Source organism: Macaca thibetana, chromosome 9, assembly GCF_024542745.1.
Source record: "Macaca thibetana thibetana isolate TM-01 chromosome 9, ASM2454274v1, whole genome shotgun sequence".
NCBI lineage: Eukaryota > Metazoa > Chordata > Mammalia > Primates > Cercopithecidae > Macaca > Macaca thibetana.
In genome coordinates, this window is record NC_065586.1 from 108,497,686 (window position 1) to 108,517,878 (window position 20,193).

General features: G+C 43.1%; 1 protein-coding gene across 3 annotated transcripts in view; it reads left to right on the forward strand.

Moving 5' to 3' along the window:
• ACSL5 (acyl-CoA synthetase long chain family member 5) overlaps window positions 1–20,193 on the forward strand; it is a 54,903-nt gene that overhangs the window by 5,769 nt on the left and 28,941 nt on the right. For all 3 annotated transcript variants that reach the window (XM_050804363.1, XM_050804364.1, XM_050804362.1), the window contains exons 2-3: window positions 16,287–16,471; window positions 19,997–20,105. In XM_050804363.1, the coding sequence (XP_050660320.1) occupies window positions 16,316–16,471; window positions 19,997–20,105 (265 nt within the window). In that variant the 5' untranslated portion in view covers window positions 16,287–16,315. The remainder of the gene's footprint in view (window positions 1–16,286; window positions 16,472–19,996; window positions 20,106–20,193) is intronic.

Here is a 20,193-nt window from a genome sequence, read left to right on the forward strand (position 1 = left end):
CGTACAGTGGCGGGGAACCGATGCTCAGTGACTTTAAGTAACTATCCCCAGGGCTACACATGTAGTAAGTGAGGAGCTGTTGCTCTGGTACCTGGACGGGCATGACCTTGAAAGGTTGTCCCTGGAAATGACACCATTGACAAGAAAGCTTGTTGCCTGCACTATGAAACTGTTGACCCTTGACCACTGGTTGTGACAGGCAGTGCAAGGGCTGATTCTGCAGAGAACCAACGCAAGAAGTCCGCTTTCCCAACCTCTTGCCTCACCCTGGCACAGGTGACGGGGTCCTAGCACTTTGTCCGGCCTATCTTTTTACAGACCCCCTTATCAGATTCAGTGGATTTCTGACACTACTTCCTCTTACCCCAGTTCTCTCATAATATACTTGGTCAGCAGGCCTGGGATGCCCTTTGGGGGTGTCACCCATACAAGTTGTCCCAGGGTCAGGATTTGGACTGTGACTCACTTCAAGCCCAGTGGTGGATCAAGGTTGACTCTATTGACCTGAGCTCCTGTGGGATTTGTCACTTCTGGGGTCACATCCTGTGGGTGACTCAACTATCCTATGCTATCTTAACGGACTGACTTAAGAGGCTCTTGGTATTTGACTTAACATGACATTTCCTGATAAATGCTACTCAACTCAACTGGCCAAGGCCTGGCCCCACCCAGGCTCTTTGGAGTATGTGAAGGCAATGGCTCCAGTGGTGCTGTGTCTGCACTGGGCCCCATGCACCATCTCATTCATCCTTGAAGACTTTTTCTTTCCCCCGCCCCTTTTAACTACAGATGGACCCTCCACTTCCAGCAGAAATACCTCTTCACCATTTACCTCCCCTAAATGTCCCACTTGCCCCACTTTAGTGCCTCTAGCACATCTGGCCATTCCCCTTCTCCACTTCCACTTGGCTCCATCCAACCTAATGAGATGATTGGTCTGTCCATGAGGAAAGTAGATAGAGAGACACAGACAACAGTTGAGAAAGATGGTTTGGTGGCAGGGCCACTGGCTGGAATCATAGTTGAGATCTTACTAGACATCAGCTTGATTGGTAGAACTGTCATCCTTTTTTTTTTTAGACAGGTCTCACTTTTGTCACTCTGCACATCCAGGCTCCCAGGCTGGAGTACAGTGGCGGGATCATGGATCACTGCAACCTTGACCTCCCAGGCTCAACAGTCCTCCTACCTCATTCTCCTGAGTACCTGGGACTATAGGCATGCCCAGCTAAATTTTTTATTTTTGTAAAGATGGGGTCACACTATGTTGCCCAGGCTGGTCTCGAACTCCTGGCCTCAAACGATCCTCCAGCCTCAGCCTCCCAAAGTGCTGAGATCACAGGGATGGACCATCATGTCTGGCCAGATCATCATCTTTGCCCCTGGAAAAGAGACAATTGGCAATAAAGCCAAGGGATCAAGGATCACACATCTTTGAGGTTCTAGTGTTCCATCAGCTGTCTTAATGTGCTCCAGTCTGCACTGGCCTCTTCCTCCTTCAAACCCATGAGCTCACTGCACACACTGAAGCATTCTGTAAGAGTTTCTAGGACTAGATAGACCCATAAGTACCCAGATGGCAGGAACTATATCAGCCAAGTGTTTGTCCCTCAGCACATGGCACAGTGCTGAATAGGCAGGTCCACAATTTTTGTTTACTTTGCTGAAAATAAATGTGTAGGCTGGGTACAGTGGCTCACACCTGTAATCCCAGCACTTTGGGAGGCCAAGGCGGGTAGATCACTTGAGGTCACAGTTCGAGACCAGCCTGACCAACATGGTGAAACCCCCTCTACTAAAAATACAAAACTTAGCCAGGTGTGGTGATGCACACTTGTAATTCCAGCTACTCAGGAGGCTGAGGTAGGAGAATTGCTTGAGCCCTGGAGGCAGAGGTTGCAGTGAACTGAGATCGTACCACTGCACTCCAGCCTGGGTGACAGAGTGAGACTGTCTCAAAAAAAAAAAAAAAAGAGGCCAGGTGTGGTGGCTCACGCCTGTAATCTTAGCACTTTGCGAGGTCGAGGTGGGCAGATCATGAGGTCAGGAGTTTAAGACCAGACTGGTCAATATGGCGAAACCCAGTCTCTACTAAAAATACAAAAATTAGCTGGGCATGGTGGCGTGTGCCTGTAGTCCCAGCTACTCAAGAGGCTGAGGCAAAAGAATCGCTTGACTCTGTCTCAAAAAATAAATAAATAAATAATTTTTAAAAAATCGTATAAATAAGTTAAAAGTGCAGAGGGTAAATGTATCCCTTGCCACACACACACTTCTCCAGCCCACCAGGTGCTGCCAAAGTTGGGCACATCCCATAGAGCACTGGTCTCAAAAGCATCATGACTGCCTGGGGAATTGGCTTAATCTTCTACTGGACCAGAAGTTCTGAGCATGTTTTGCTGTGCTAAACACACTGCCTGGCACACAGTAGGTGCTTGAATACCCAAATGGATGCATTATGAGGGAACCCTGACCTCACTCAGATTGGGTTGCTTAGTGTTGCCCTTCTCGTGGCATGAAGCCCCTGGCTGTGGCATTCCTGAGGAAGACTCTGCCGACCCTGCCCTGCTCTGTGCATAGGAGCATGTTCTGTTCCTTATGGGATTGAACACTGCAGACTTTCCTTCAGCAGACTCTCCTCGCTAGTTGCCTTTCTGTCAAATTGTGCCAATGGTGAGTAAAAGGTGAAAGTGGTTTGGTAACAGCAGCTTCCCACGGTGTCTCAGGTGCCACGCTAGGTGCAGTGGAATCCACAGGTGAGGATGGTCACTATGTGCGTGAGTCTATAGTACGTGAGTCTATATTCTAGAGGAATAGACCTCACAGCACAGGGAGGTCTATTGACACACAGACGTCCATGAGTCACTGGAAGCCTCACTGGGACCCAAACCTGAGGAAAGGGCTTATTCTGTTCCACCTCTCCTAACTCTTCCGAGCTCTGGGTCCTGTAGCTTTTCCTGTGCAATTCAGCAGCAAAGATCTCACCAGTGGATCTGCATCAAATGCCCTAATGATTTATTTATGGTATGCTTGCCTATGGTCCAGGACACCTGTCTGAAGCCTAGACTCTTAACCCTTTCTCTGCCAGCTGTCTTACACATTGGGACTGTTAGATGCCATCTAACAATTGGGCTTGGAAGAGAGATATGAGAGGTTATTATCATTTACCTTTTAAAAAATTATCTAAGCAATCAAATTGAATCTTTCCATGGTGTGGAAACGACTACTTAGCTACCACCTGGTGTTTTAATAGGGCTCCCTTTGGTAATGCTGTTTCCCTGCTCTATCCACCACATCTCTGTGGAGATGATAAGAAGGACCTTCCCCGCTGGGTGCCACGGCTCATGCCTGTAACCCCAGAACTTTAGGAGGCTGAGACAGGTGGATCGCTTGAGCCCAGGGGTTCAAGGCCAGGCTGGGCAACTTAGGGAGACCCCATCTCTACAAAAAACTTAAAAATTAGCCGAGTGTGGTGGTGCACACCTGTAGTCTCAGATACTTGGAAGGCTGAGGTAGATCACTTAAGCCTGGGAAGTTAATGCTGCAGTGAGCTGAGCATGGGAGGATGGGGTTGCCATGAGCTGTGATAGCATCACTGCATTCCAGCCTGAGCAACAAAGTAAATACATAAATAAATAAAATAAGGCCCTTCCCATCTGCCTGGGGCCGTGGCTATTATAAGACAGTGGCTTGAGCATCCATGCACGCTGGTGAGTGGCTGGGAAATTATCAGCAGGCTGTAGGTCAGGATCTCAGACCATCCTTCCTTCTTAGCTACTTGGAATGAACATTGAAAGACACACTTTCAGGGCCGCTCGGCCCTGTGACTCAGCGTTCACCTTTGCTCTGGTTTCTTATCGGCTAGGGAAATGGATGAAAAAGGTTTCCACCCACAGAGCTGCCGTCCAGCTGGATTACTTAGCGGCTGAGAAGCATTTTACACAACATGAGGGCTTGGAAGAGGCTGTGTGTCGAATGTAGTTTCGGTAGTGGGAGAGCCACGCTTGTAGAAACAAAGCTGAGGTATATGCTTAGGTGCATTCATGTGAAATGCCACCAACCAAGGTGGTAGGATTTTCTAAATTAGCTGCCTGTGTTGGAGGTGGGATTATATGGAGCTGTTCATTTTATTCTTTTCTTTTTTTTTGAGCATGAATATTTCAGAAGAAACAGTACACGTCAAGTGTTACCTTCCCAGTGAGACTACTCTAAACCTCCCTAATTAAAACTCATCTGCTGGATGCAGTGGTTCATGCCTGTAATCCCAACACTTTGGGAGGCTGAGGCAGGTGGATCACTTGATACCAGGAGCTCAAGTCCAGCCTGGACAACATGGCAAAAACTGTCTCTACTAAAAATACAAGAATTAGCCAGGCATACATCCGTAATCCCAGCTACTTGGAAGGCTGAGGCATGAGAATCGCTTGAACCCAGGAGGCAGAGGTTGCAGTGAGCTGAGATCACACCACTGCGTTCCAGCCCGGGCAACAGAGCGAGACTCTGTCTCAATAAATAAATAAATAAATAAATAAATAAATAAATAAAACCAATAAAAACTCATCTCCCTGCTATATTCCCAATTCTCTTTCCCTGCTCTTGTTGCTTTTGTTGTTCCGTAGTCCTATATAATCTAGTTATTGCTCAGGCTTGTTGTCAAACTCCCCAATATAATTCAACCTCACGAGGGCAGGGTTTTCCCTGCTGTATCCCCAGCACCTGGCACAATACCACATATACAGCCCAGTCTTTGAGTAACTTTTGGCTGAATGATGGAGTAGCCAAGACTTTCAAGAAATCCAGTCATGAGTCCTCCTCTGCCATCTGTCTTTTTCTTGTTTTTTTGTTTTGTTTTGTCGTTTTGTTTTTGAGACAGGGTCTTGCTCTGTTGCCCTGGCTGGAGTGCAGTGGCACAGTTACAGCTCACTGCAGCCTTGACCTCCCTGGCTCAAGTGATCCTCCCACCTCAGGCTCCCAAGTAGCTGGGACTATAGGCATGCACCACAAAGCCAGGCTAATTTTTGTAATTTTTGTAGAGACAGGGCCTCACCGTGTTCCCCAGACTGGTCTCAAACTCCTGAGATCAAGCAATACATCCACCTCAGCCTTCCAAAGTACTGGGATTTTAGACGTAAGCCACCGCACCCGACCTCCATCTCTCTTTTTCTGTGAGGATTATCTTTTCAGAAACACAAATGCGTACATAATTCATTGCAATTGAGAAGATAATGTACACACTGTCCAAATATTTTTTTCTTTCTCCCTGGCAGCACATCATAAGTTCTTTTCATGTTATTACCTACAGATCGACTTTCTTTTTTAAAATACCTGGCCAGAATTCCATTGTGTGGAAGTATTATAATTTGTTTCATTATTCTGCTATCAAGGAAGGCTTTCCTAGGCTTTTGGATTAGCCTATATGGAAAAAGTCCAGTAGACTGTCCCCCAGGGAAAGCTATTCTCAGCTACCCAAGCTATTTAAAATGATACAAAATCCAAAGGGTCAACAATTCTATAGCTTTAATGATGATAAATATAATAGCTAAATACATGAACCTATGTGCCAGGCATGGTTCTAAGCACTTTATATATCCATTAACTCTTTTAATCATGGTGACAGCCTTAGAAGGGAGGTAACATTATTGTCATTTTGTAGATGAGAAACCACAGAGAATTAAATTATAAAGAAAATGACCAAGAAGAGCTTGAGCCCAACTAGTCTGAGCCAACATTCTTAACCTGTACTTTACATGTCATTTGTGATGTAGTTTATTGATCTGATGTCTTTCTATGAGATAAGTTGATAGTAGAATTACTAGGTGAAAGGGCATACATTTTATGATGTGGTAGAGGGCAATGGGGACTTCTCTAAGAGATGGCACCAAATGTACATTTCCACAATTCATGTTGCATTTCTCACTGTTTCATCCCTGGAATCTGATGCACGGGGGAAAGGCATGTCATTTAAATTTGCATTCTTAAGAACTGTAAGCAAAGTTGAATGTCTTTCCCTAATTGTGAGTAACTTGCTTGTTTTGCTGTGAACGTTCAGGACATCCCCTCTGCCCTTGCCTTACTGGGTTGAATTTTGTTTTTCATTGACTTTTGAGTTTCTTATTAAGGAAATTAACTCTTAGCCTGTCTGAGGGGTTTGATGTCATTTTTCCTCAAGTGTCTTTGTCTCTGGTATCTTTTCTGTGGGGGAAGTTTTTATTTTTATATAATCAAACTTGTCAACATTTCTGTTTATAGATTTTAGGTGTTATGTCTGTCTTGGGTCTTCTCTGTGCCAAATTATAAGAGAAAAATCTCTCCATGCTTTTTCACTCCAACTATTCTTACGGTTTTCATTGTTTTATACTTAAGTCTTTGACCTATCTTCAACTTATTTTTGTTGTAGGAATAAGAGAGTAGACAGCTTAATGTATTCTCTCCGAATGGCTAACCAGTTGTCTCAGTATATTTATTTTAAGTGAAAAAAAACTATTTTGATTTGAAATGCAATTTAGTACATGATAATAGCATCTACTGGGCGTGTTTCAGGATGATTTTATTAAATAGGTTTGTCTATTCATGACCAATAGAAAACTCCTATAGCTGTTTTGTTTTGTTTTGTTTTGTTTTGTTTTTTGAGGCAGAGTCTGGCTCTGTTGCCCATGCTGGAGTGCAGTGGTGCAATCTTGGCTCACTGCAACCTCCACTTCCTGGGTTCAAGCAATTCTCCTGCCTCAGCCTCCCAAGTAGCTGAGCTTATAAGCGCATGCCACCACGCCCAGTTAATTTTTGTATTTTGAGTAGGCACAGGGTTTCACCATGTTGGTCAGGCTGGTCTTGAACTCCTGACCTCAAGTGACCTGCTCGCCTCGGCCTTCCAAAGTGCTGGGATTACAGGCGTGAGCCACTGCGCCGGACCAGAAAACTCCTATAGCTCTATAGTAAGTATTTAAATTTGGTAATGATTACTGCACTGCTACCTACCCAATTCTTGCTATTTTTCAAAATTGTTTCACTCTTTGTTAAGTTTTATTTTTTTCTGGATGTACTTTATAATTGGCATTTTAGTTCCCAAGAAAGTCTTCATTAGGGTTGCATTAAATGTATAGATACCTTTAAGGTGACAGGAACCTTGAATATTTCAGGTATGTCTTTCCATTTTTCTAGCCTTCTTAGGTACTTCAGATCTAAACTTTTAAAATAGAGGTTTTACACATTTATTCTTATATACAATATTGTGAATAGCATCTTTTTCATGACTTCTAAATTAGTTATTTGTATAAAATAAAGGAAAACTATTAACTTTCTACATACCAATGTTAGTAACTGGCCACCTCTGAATTATCTCAGTAATTATAAAAATGAAATGTACTAATTACCTCTTATTTCCTTAGAGGGTTTTTAGAATTTCTCCTCTCAGTTCTTTTTTTAAGTTTTGTTTTGTTTTTCAATTGGGAGAGATGACCACAGATTTTTATCTCAGATCTGAATGTTGACCCTTTGGATTTTGAATCATTTTAAGTAGCTTGGGTAGCTGAGAATAGCTTCCCTTGGGGGACAATCTACTGGGCTTTTTCCATATGATGCTTTTCTCTGACTGAGTTTTGTGAAACAGGATCATTGTCTCAAATCACCTCATCTGTCATTTCCCTAGTAGAAGAAATCTACTTGTGATACAGGAAAGCAAACTAGTTTAAGAAAATATTTTTTAAAAGCCTTTCATCCCGGGGCTCTGAGGAAATTGGGTGAAGGATCTTGCAACTGAACACACACCTGGTTCACGTTCATAGCGTATAAAGGAAAAGGTTATCAGACCTTTCCAGGTGTGCTCATGATGCTAATGGTTTGTAATTTCATGTTGACCTTTTGTCATTACTTTTGGGTTTGTCTAGAAATACTGACTCTGTAGTCAAGGACTGAGAGAGAGGTTTCCTAGGTTGAGGGTGGCAGGAATGCAGAAAAAATGATTTTGGAAGCTGGGTTAGAAATGGAAAGGCCAGCTCAAAAAGCAAAACTTTCATATACAGCCTCCTAAATAACAAACAGGTCCCTCTGGAGTCATAAGTTGTAAAGACTTTTGACATGGTCTCTAGGAGAGAGTAGGTTTTCCTAGTATGGAAAAATGTGTTAACTAATTCGGTGTAAGAACTTGAGGATGCTGGTCTCCCTTTTAATTAGCTTTCTATCACCATAGGATGAGCCCATACATGCAAGAGAACACAGAAATCAATTAAATACAAATTAATGAAGGTAGATTTTTTTTTTTTTTTAGTTTTCTTTTCTTTTCTTTTTTATTACACTTTACGTTCTAGGGTACATGTGCACAACGTGCAGGTTTGTTACATATGTATACATGTGCCATGTTGGTGTGCTGTACCCATTAACTCGTCATTTATATTAGGTATATCTCCTAATGCTATCCCTCCCCACTCTCCCTACCCCACAACAGGCCCTGGTGTGTGATGTTCCCCTTCCTGTGTCCAAGTGATGTCATTGTTCAGTTCCCACCTATGAGTGAGAACATGCGGTGTTTGGTTTTCTGTTCTTGCGATAGTTTGCTGAGAATGATGGTTTCCAGCTGCATCCATGTCCCTACAAAGGACACGAACTCATCCTTTTTTATGGCTGCATAGTATTCCATGGTGTATATGTGCCACATTTTCTTAATCCAGTCTGTCATTGATGGACATTTGGGTTGGTTCCAAGTTTTGCTATTGTGAATAGTGCCACAACAAACATACATGTGCATGTGTCTTTATAGCAGCATGATTTATAATCCTTGGGGTATATACCCAGTAATGGGATGGCTGGGTCAAATGGTATTTCTAGTTCTAGATCCTTGAGGAATCGCCACACTGTCTTCCACAATAGTTGAACTAGTTTACAATCCCACCAACAGTGTAAAAGTGTTCCTATTTCTCCGCATCCTCTCCAACACCTGTTATTTCCTGATGAAGGCAGATTTTTTAAAGCTTATCATTGCAATTTATATCTTATTATTGCACACACACAAAAAAATAGTTCTCCAGGCCTAAAAGCAAAGATAATTTGCTTTATTGTCCTTAGACTTCCAGAAACTCAAGGTAACAGAATGATTTCTTTCTTCTTTTTTTTTTTTTTTTTTTTTTTGAGACAGAGTCTTGCTCTGTCACCCCCCAGGCTGGAGTGCAGTGGTGTGATCTCGGCTGACTGCAACTTCTGCCTCCCAGGTTCAAGGAATTCTTGTGCCTGAGCCTCCCGAGTAGCTGGGATTACAGGCATGCGCCACCACGCCCAGCTAACTTTTTGTATTTTTGGTAGAGACGGGGTTTCACCATGTTGGCCAGGCTGGTCTCGAACTCCTGGCCTCAAGTGATCTGCCCTCTTTGGCCTCCCAAAGTGCTGGGATTACAGGCGTGAGTCACCGTCCTAGTCCAGTATGATTTATTTCTTGGCTGGACTTTCTACCTACTTAAACTATGTAGATAACTTCATTCCAACTCTTCTAAGCCTGGAGGAGTAGATGGATCTTGAATGGTCCTTAATGTGTGTCAGAAATACACCCCTGTCACCATCCACCATCCCTATACAATACCTTACCAAAGTATTTATTAGGGAGTAATCCTCTCCAGATTTGCCTGAATGACTTCTTATGATCTAAGATTTGGGAGTTTGAGGGTGGGGTGTTTGTACTGCAGGGAAAATGAGTTAACTGAGAGTATATGGAATAAGCAATTGTGACCTAGAAAATGTTCATTTGCTCAACAACCACTTGTTGAAACTTTTTTTATGTGCCAGGCATGGTGAGGGCATGAGAGGCATGGCAGTAAACAAAATTAACATCTCTGTTCCAAAGAGAACATCAGCTCAGTGGGCACAATGAATGATAAGGAGCTAGGACTATTTCCCAGTGAACAGGGTTGTGGAGAAGAGAACACAAAGTCCATGACACTGACTAGAAAGGAAAAGACAATATTCAATGAGTGATCAGAAACAGTGGGCCTCGGAGGAAGTGACGTTTGAGGTGAGGCCTGACTGCTCAGCAGTACACAAAAATTTCAGGTCTGGGGAAACGTTCCAGGCAAAGAGAAGATCAAATCCAGAGGCTCTGGGGTGGGAACAGACTTCAAAGAGGGTTTGAGTGGGATATACATAGGAAAAATGCAATCTTTTCAAAGATAGAGACTATCAAAAGAAAATGGTATTTAGCCAATAGGGATCGTATGAAAGATTCAGAGCAATAAACATAGTTGACCAAAAATTTAAATATTAGAGTAGAAGGAGCCATGTAGGATATTTATCCAAAGAAAAGGAGACTAAATGAAGACATGCTGCCCCCAGTCCACAAAGGGAAAAAAATTCAAAGCTGAATATGGGGTGATCATAACCTAGACACCAAGAATGGTCCAGGAAGTGTGCACAGAGGTGTGAAGGCAGAAGGCGTCCTTCAGCTAACTTGGGAATAAAACATGTTAGGAGCCAGGAGATGAGTGACTGTGGCTCCAGTCATCCATCCACAGGGAAGGGGAAGGCCCTGGAGTGGATCAAGGACAACGATGGTGGACAAATGGGTATCCTGGGGTCTGAGGCCAAGGCATGTCACCATCAGCACATCAAAAAGTGGAGTAAGCCTTTTGACATGGGCTGTCCTGGAGTGTGTTGTGGCTTGTTCAGCCATTTGTATATTACGTGAAACAGGAAATCCCAGATACAGCATGACAGAGCTCTCTTTCCTCTTTTCTTTACCACTGTTGTGCTTCTCCCTACCCTAGCCAGGAGTAATGTTAAAAGGAAGAGGAAATGACAGTCACGCCCACTGGTTGCAGGGGATCCTGTGGAGTGACTAAACCAGAACTGTAGTTTGAGTCACACAGGACATGTGACAAAAGGGGGTGACTTTTTTCCCCTTGTTTATTTGAACTTCCTTGGAAGTGTTAACAGATTCTAATAGTCAGAATGGTAACCAGAGCTTCCCACTCCTGTCATGGTTTGACCCAGGGGTCTCACCTTCTCTCAGGCCCTTAGTTTCTCCCCCTTAAACAGTGAGAGAGTTACATGATACAGTTGCAAATCCTCTCAGCACTAACCTTGTAAGGTTAAACATGTTTGAGTGTATTGGGCATTAAAAAGGAGACTATACACCAGGCGCAGTGGCTCACGCCTGTAATCCCAGCATTTTGGGAAGCTAAGGTGGGAAGATCACTTGAGCCCAGCAGTTCAGAACCAGCTGAGCGAGACCCCGTATCTAAAAAAAATATTGTTAATTGTAAAACAATAAAAATAAAAAGAGATTATCAAGATAGTAAAAAGACAACCTACAGAATGGAAGAAAATATTGCAAATCATATCTCTGATAAGTGTTGTGTATATATACATATATGACCCAATTTTTACATGGGCAAAAGACTTGAGTAGACATTTCTTCAAAAAAGAAATACAAATGGCCAAAAAGCACATAAAAAAATGATCAACATCCTTAGTCATTAGAGAAATGCAAATCAAACCCACAATGAGATGCCACTTCACACCTATTAGAATGGCTATTTAAATAGACAAACAAACAAAAAGAAAGTAGCAGTGTTAGGGAGAATGGAATGGAGAGAAATTGGAACCCTCTTACATTGCTGGTTGGATATAAAATGGTGCAGCTACTGTGGAAAACAGTTTGGTGGTTCCTCAAAAAGTTAAATATAAAATTAGCATTGACTCAGCAATTTCTCTCCTAGTTCTACACCCTAAAGAATTGGAAAAAGATATTCCAACAAAAACTGTATAGAAATGCCCATAATAGCTCTGTTCACAATATCAAAAGTAGAAACAACCCAAATATTCATCAACTGGTAGGTTGGTAGATAGATAGATCGATAGATCGATAGATCGATAGATAGAGTGTAGTCTATCCATACAATGGGATAACATTGAGCCATAAAAAGAAACGAAGTACAGACATACTACCGCATGAATGAATCTTAAAATTATACTATGTAAAAGAAGTCAGACACAAAAAGTCACATATATGGTTTCATTTATATGAAACATTTAGAATAGATAAATCCAAAGCAACAGAAAGCAGCCTAGTCCTTTCTCTAGAGGCTGGGCATTGAAGGGATTGGGAAATGACTGTTAACGTGTTCAGGATTTCTTGTTTTATGGTGATGAAAATGTTTTGGAACTAAATAGATGTGATGGTTGCACAACATTGTGAATGTACTAAATACTGCCCGATTGTACATTTTAAAGTGGTTAGTTCTACATTATGTAAATTGTATCTCAATTTTTTAAAAAATTGAAGAAGGGCCGGGTGCAGTGGCTCACGCCTGTAATCCCAGCACTTTGGGAGTCCAAGGCGGGTGGATCACATGAGGTCAGGAGTTTGAGACCAGCCTGGCCAACATGGTGAAACCCTCGTCTCTACTAAAAATGCAAAAAATTAGATGGGCATGGTGCTGGGCAACTGTAATCCCAGCTACTCAGGAGACTGAGGCAGGAGAATCGCCTGAAACCGACAGGCAGAGGTTGTAGTCAGTCAAGATCACACCACTGCACTCCAGCCAGACTCTGCCTCAAAAAAAAAAAAAATTTTTAAGGAAGGAACCATGTGAAATTCTGTGCACCTCCTACTTGAGCTGGATACCTGGTCAGTGGTAGCAAACTAAGCTATTTCCATTGACAAATACAAATAAATCCTTCCTCATTGTCTTCCTCAAATAAAATCCCTTGCCAATATAGGCAAGGTACTCTCATTCTCATGAAACTGTGGCTTTGAAATGTGTAAATATCTCCCTTGTTTGTAATGAAGTGGTCAGTCTTGTTCTATTTGTGGGCAATATGATTGAAGTCTGTCTCCAAGGTGTAGTCAAACATTAACAGACCGTGATCCAAATTAAACTACGAAATGTGTTCTCGTTTATCCCATGCCAGACCCTTAAAAATGGATGTTAGTTAAAATTGAGGTTTCACAAAAATGCAGTCTTCTGGGTTTTCTGGGGTGGGGGGCAGAATTCTGACAATCTGTGACCCATAGTATTGTTACTATATGGTAACAATCACCTGAGATTGACAGCAAGTGCCCCAATGAGACTGGCCATAGATTCTCTGTCCATTTTCTCCCCTATGTATTTCCAGTCAGGTTATTCACTCTCCTTCCTGACCCCACCCCCACATCACCACAACTGAAAAGAAATTCAATTTTTAGACCCTAATTCAAAGACATTTTTTGCAAAGTCTCCTATTAAAATATAAATGTGCCATCTGGAAGAAGAGGGCAGAAATCCTTAGTGCAACCATTTTTTCCCATAGTTGAACAGGAGGGTGTTGGTAAGGATCTCTTAATTTGTGGGTGGGATTAAGGCAGAGGGAAAAAGCCCAGATAAAATATCACCAGTCTGGGGTGGTCATGGTGGCTCACACCTGTAATCCCAGCACTTCAGGAGGCCAAGGTAGGAGGACCGCTTGAGCCCAGGAGTTTGAAACCAGCCTGGGCAGCATGGTGAGGCCGTGTCTTTACAAAAAATTAAAGAATTGGCTGGGCGCAGTGGCTCACACCTGTAATCCCAGCACTTTGGGAGGCCAAGGCGGGCAGATCACGAGTTCAGGAGATCGAGACCATCCTGGCTAACACAGTGAAACGCCATCTCTACTAAAAATACAAAAAATTAGCCGGGCGTGGTGGTGGGCACCTGTAGTCCCAGCTACTTGGGAGGCTGAGGCAGGAGAATGGCGTCAACCTGGGAGGCAGAGCTTGCACTAAGCCGAGATCGCACCACTGCACTCCAGCCTGGGCGACAGAGCAAGGCTCCGTCTCAAAAAAAAAAAAAAAAAAAAAAAAAAAACTACAGAATTAACTGGGTGTGGTGGCACACACCTGTGGTCCCAGTTACTCAGGAGGCTGAGGTGGGAGGTTCACCTGAGCCCACGAGGTTGAGGCTGCAGTGAGCCAGAATTGTGCCACTGCACTCCAGCCTGGGCAACAGAGTAAGACCCTGTCTCAAACATATATATATATATCTCCAGTCTTGTCACAATATCCCAGCCTGCAGGGGGTGGCTGGTGGCAGACTGGATGGGAGAGCACAAAACAGGCATAGGCTTCTCCTCCCCTTTAGCACTGCCACCTGCTTTTTCTTTTTCTTTTTCTTTTTTTTTTTTTTTTTTTGAGACAGAGTCTCGCTCTGTAGCCCAGGCTGGAGTGCAGTGGCCGGATCTCAGCTCACTCAACTCACTGGACCTCCCGGGTCCACGCCATTCTTCTGCCTCAGCCTCCCGAGTAGCTGGGACTACAGGCGCCCGCCACCTTGCCCGGCTAGTTTTTTTTTGTATTTTTCAGTAGAGACGGGGTTTCACCGTGTTAGCCAGGATGGTCTCGATCTCCTGACCTCGTGATCCACCTGTCTCGGCCTCCCAAAGTGCTGGGATTACAGGCTTGAGCCACCACGCCCGGCCCCTGCTTTTTCAATTTCACAATCTTCCCTGAGGCAGTCCCCCTTCTCTGCCTGGGCTTTAGGGCTAGCTTCTGAATGCTTTTGCATCCTGGAGTGCCACCTCATCATACAAGCCCAGGTAAGGCTGAATTCCAAAAATCCCAGCTTTCAGAATCCTGCCAGGTGGTCGGTCACAGTAGCACCCTTGTTATTATGTAACCTAGCACCTGTGGGACTTTGCTTTTATTTTTGTTTTGACTTCTTTCTCTCCCCTTGAATGCAATATGGAAAGAACCAAGGAGTTGAGGACTATTATCCCAGTTTCTGAAAGTTCAGTTTTCTCCTCTAAAATGGAAAAAGTCAGGTAATAACTAATCAAGGGAGAGAAAGATAGTAAGAGTGGTCCAGGATTTCTTGTGACTGTTCCTGCCCCCACACAAAATTCCTGCACCTTGTGGCCTTTCTCAGACTACAGTGAAGTGTGTTTCCCTTGTTAAAGAAGTTTCCAGGTGGCAGCTAATGGCAGCTGTCCAAAGCTCTAAGGGCAACTGTGATCTTGATCTGATCCAACTTTTAATTGAGCTTGCTTTGTTCTTTTGATTTTCAGTGGGCATGTGCGGCCTCATCTCTGAGCTATTGTTTCATCAGGCATTGCAGTAAACTTTGAAGAATGCAAATTCTGAGCTTCATGTGCTGTCACCTGTAAGGTGCTAGACACATTCAATCCCCTTGAATTCTGTGACTAGAACCTATAAGAAAAAGTGAATTGGCTTTTTGTAGATGTTCAAGAGAAGTAGCAATAGGGAATGATGGGTGGTGAATTTGGGCAAGTCACTTTATCCCACAGCGTTCATTTCCACTTCTGTGAAATACTACTTTATAGTGTTGTTTGGCCTAAATTAAACAAACCATGCAAAAAGCCCAGCCCTATGCCTGGCATACAGTAAGTGCTCATGTGTTTGCTGCTATTATATTCTCCTAATCCTGTTTGAAAGCTGTGAGGCAGCAACTTTCCAGGAAAAGATGGCTTCGATGAGGGTATGCTCCCAAGACCTACCCGAAAGTAGTCTCTCCTATTAGAGTAGTTTGAAGCTGAACTTGGCTGAAAACTATAAGAAAGGCTGGGTTGGGGGAAGCCTTTGTTGCTTTTAGTTTCTTGAGATCTCTTCTTGACCTAACTCTTCAATGCTTGCCACGTGTCATCCATTCTCCAGCATTGTTTCTGTGCACCTGACTGACGTTTGCCTCATAGTAAAATGATTCCTCTGGGCTCCCTGGGGGAGAGAATGTTGGGCATAGCAAGTTGTAATGCTGTTGATCTCGGAAACCCTTCCGATGCTCCAAAAAATAAAGCAATGAGCAAGACATATCTAGCCAGCAGGAAATACCCTTCATACAAAATGGTTAATTTCTAAAACCTGTGGCATCACATCGACCGATCTCTTCTGTTTGGTTTATATGGGGGAAATCCAGCTGGAAGAGTCCTTCCTGACCCGTGGTCTGCCTGGGCAGAGGAGGTACTGTCCTCTGACCACCAGGTTCTGTTGGGTCTGGCAGGCTGCTTTCTTCCAGGCTTTGTACACCAACATTAAAAGGGCAGTCATTTCTCAAAATTGTCTGGGAAATGATTAACTTGTTTCCTTTGATCCTTCCTGCTTTGTATGAGGACAGTCAAGTAGCAGGGGTGGAGAATGTGTTATATTAATTTCAACAGTGCTAAGTAAACAATGGGGGAAATTCTGCTACTAGAGAGGTACAACTCTATTTGAGGGTTTGAAGGCGTGTGTGTGTGTGTGTGTGTGTGTGTGTGTGTCCTTCTGTAAACATAGAGCTATTGAGTACAAAAATATGGCTGTTTCCTCTAAATTTTCTTTCCCCTGTTTTTTTTTTTTTTAAGGTCTGAATTTCCTGCTGCTATTCACAAAGATGCTTTTTATCTTCAACTTTTTATTTTCCCCACTTCCAACCCCGGCATTGATCTGCATCCTGACATTTGGAGCTGCCATCTTCCTGTGGCTGATCACCAGACCTCAACCCGTCTTACCTCTTCTTGACCTGAACAATCAGTCTGTGGGAATTGAGGTAATTTACCAGTCATCCTTTTAGTTTGTTAACCTTCATCAAACTCAAACTGTAACTCCAAACCTAGGGATAACTCTTGAAGGGGATTGGGTGTGGCATGGGAAAGCTTTCATGTTACTGATCAACAGGCAATATACAAATTTAAACTTCTATTACTGGCACATTTTCTTTTGTAATAAGGAAGGTTGTTGTATGATGTCAGTAATCTAGATTGGAGTTGGCAAACTATAGCCATGAACAAAATCCATCTTTTTTTGTGCATCTGGCAAGTAAAGAATAGTTTTTACCTTTTTTAAGGGATGAGTTAAAAACAAAAATGGGCGAGATGAGGCATGTCCCACAAAGCCTAAAGTGTTTGCTATCTAGCCCTTTACACAAGTAATTTGACAACCCATGGTCTAAATAATAGTGTCAGAACTTTGGGGACAGGAGAACATTTTCATCGAGATACCCAGTGTCTGAGAACAATTAAGCCGTTTCCTCCAGTTAAATTCTAGCTTTGAGTTAAATTTATTTTTCTGAAAACTATAGAAATTGAACTAGGCTCACTCCCCTGGCTTTCAGCAAATTCCCCAGCTTCCTACCTCTATGAACAAATTGAAAGTTCCAACAATGTTCTCATTTCTCCTTCCTTCTGCGCCCATGAATATCTTCATCTGTTTTCATTTTCTACCCTCTTCAGAGGAAAAAAAGCATTCCCGTTCCTTCACAAGGCTAACTTCTTCTGTTCTTTTTACAGTCTTCTTTCTCCAAGATAGAGGGAATCTTACTCCAAGCTACCTCTACTCTCCAGCTCTTCTCCCACCTGTGGGTACCTCTGCATGTTCAATGTCTTCATTGACATCTTCTTGTCCCGCTGCATTCCACCACCACCTCTCCCTCCTTTCCTTTCCCACTAGAGTTCTTTGAGAGTAGTTTGCATATTGATTTCCTCTTCTGAACTTCAACCCACTGAGATCTGACCGTTTACCACTACCATCTCCTCCACAGTGCTCTCAATCACTCATAACCTAACTTCCAAATTCAATGGCGTCTCTTTCAGCTTTCCTCTTGTTTGACTTGAGACTTCTTTCTTGAAACTCCTCCTTTTGCCTTTTATGATATCCTTCCATGAGATTTCTTCCTAATTTCAAGACAGTCTTTCTTTGTCACTTGGGTTCTTTCCTCTCCTCATACTAGGATTTTATTCTCAGCATCTCTTGATTCCTCTGCAGCAGGGGTTGGCAGACATACTCTGTAAAGGCCAGGCAGTAAATGGTATAGAATTTGCAGATCACATGGGCTCTTTTGCATCGACTCAATACTGACTGCTGTTGTAGAATAAGAGTACAGTACCAGACAACATGTAAACAAATGAGCGTGACTGTGTTCCCATAAAAGTTTACTTATAAAGGCAGGTGGTAGGCCAGATTCAGTGTGTGGATTATAGTCTGCCAAACCCTCAGCTAAATTCTCACGGCTAAGAAAATACCTCCTCTTTTATGACTTGAAAATGTGCCTGAGTCTGTGACACTGAAATCTGATTTTCTATTCTGACCTCAGTGATACTTAAGTAACTTAAGCTCTCCAGGTCTCTTTATGCATGTTTTCTCCCTTCTCTCTCTCTCTCTCACACACACACACACACACACACACAAGCACATGCACACACACACACACACCTTCTTTCCTATTCTATTTCAGTTAAGTGTATATCTTTTTACCCAGTTGCCAAAGTTAAGAGTCTGAAACATCTTGGATTCTTCCTTCCTTACACTAGGCACGTAAACAGACAGCAAGACCCTGTCTTCCTTCACTAGACAAGGAGCTTTATTTTTGCTATTTTTTGTCTTAATGTGATAGCCTATGGAAATTTTCCCCGATGTCCTAGACTAAGTCAGATCTCTTGTTACAGCCTCGTGTGTTTTCCTGTACTTTTGTAGCTCTCACTTTGGATACTAATTTACATTGTTGAATGCTTATTTAATTGTTGCCTGTTCTTCTCTAGATGAAACTTCATGAGGGTTGGACCACTGGACCACACCCGGAGTGCCTGTTGTAGCTCCAGGGTCCATCCCAGGGCCCTGATCCTATAGCTCCAGCTGACATTTCTAGATGGGTTCCTAGCTACTCCCTTTTTCTTTTTCTTTTTTCTTTTTTTCTTTTTTCTTTTTTTTTTAGAGAAAGTCTTTCTCTTGTCCCCCAGGCTAGAGTGCAAATGGTGGGATCTTGGCTCACTGCAACCTCCGCTTCCCAGGTTCAAGCAATTCTCCTGCCTCAGCCTCCTGAGTAGCTGGGATTACAGGTGCCCACCACTACACCTGGCTAATTTTTGTATTTTTAGTATAGAGGGGGTTTCACCATGTTGGCCAGGCTGGTCTTGAACTCCTGACCTCCGATGATCCGCCCACTTTGGAATCTCAAAGTGCTGAAATTACAGGCATGAGCCACAGCGCCCAGCCAGCTAACCCCTTTTTCTTGAATACACCGTCCTCTAGCTGCCCACCCAACTCTGCGCTGCATTTTCTTACCTCCATGCCTTTGCTCAGGCTGTTCCTCCACTCTGGAATTTTCTGTTTTCTCCTTTACCCTACCCAAATCATATATTTTTGCCAAATGCCTACTTGTCTTAGAAGTCTGTATTGAAATACCATTTCTTCTCTGTAATATTTCTGCTTAATACAGAACTGGTTGCTTCATTTCCCCCACGAATCCATTTCCTCCAAACTCATTATAGCATGTACATCATGGTATTATATTTCCATTTTTTCCCTATGACCTACTCATACTCCAACAACCCTAGTGTATGAGGTGCTTAAGGGCAGCTATTTTGTCTTAACTCACATCTACAGTATTTACAGACTACCTAGAACACATAGTATACATTCAGTAGAAGTTTAAACTTGATACTATAAAAAAGACATAAAACTATACATATCATCTCTCCTCCATATGCATACACAGATGGATGCCAGGAGGGTTACCAAAAACATAACAGTGGTAATCTCTGGGTGGGATTACAGATCCACTTTTCTTAAGCCTTTAGTACAGTTTTGTATTTTCTCTTTTTTTTTCTGAGATGGAGTCTAGCTCCGTTGCCCAGCCTGGAGTGCAGTGGCACGATCTTGCCTCACTGCAACCTCTGCCTCCCCAGTTCAAGCAATTCTCCTGTCTCAGCCTCCCAAGTAGCTGGGACTACAGGCATCTGCCACCACGCCTGGCTAATTTTTGTATTTTTAGTAGAGACGGGGTTTCACATTGTTGGTCAGGCTGGTCTCAAACTCCTGACCTCCACCCGCCTCGGCCTCCCAAAGTGCTGGGATTACAGGCGTGAACCACCGAGCCTAGCCTCTTTCCTATTTTCTAAAATGTCTACAATGTAAATATACTATGATTTGGAGATTTTTAAAAATCAATTGACTAGCAAAGAGAACATTCCCGTGACCTCAAAATCAGCATTTATGGTCTCTTTAATTCAATTCATAAAGGTTTTGGAAAGAGTGAGGGGAGACTTGGACTTGGCCTAAACTTGGTCTTGTGTCCTAGGGAGGAGCGCGGAAGGGTATTTCCCAGAAGAACAATGACCTAATAAGTCACTGCTTCTCAGATGCCACGACTATGTATGAGGTTTTCCAAAGAGGACTCGCTATATCTGGTAAGCCTGGTGGTCTGTCCTTGCCTGAAGAAGACAAGGTGGGATCTGTGGCATATCTCTCTTTCTCTGTCTCACTTCTAAAACCCCA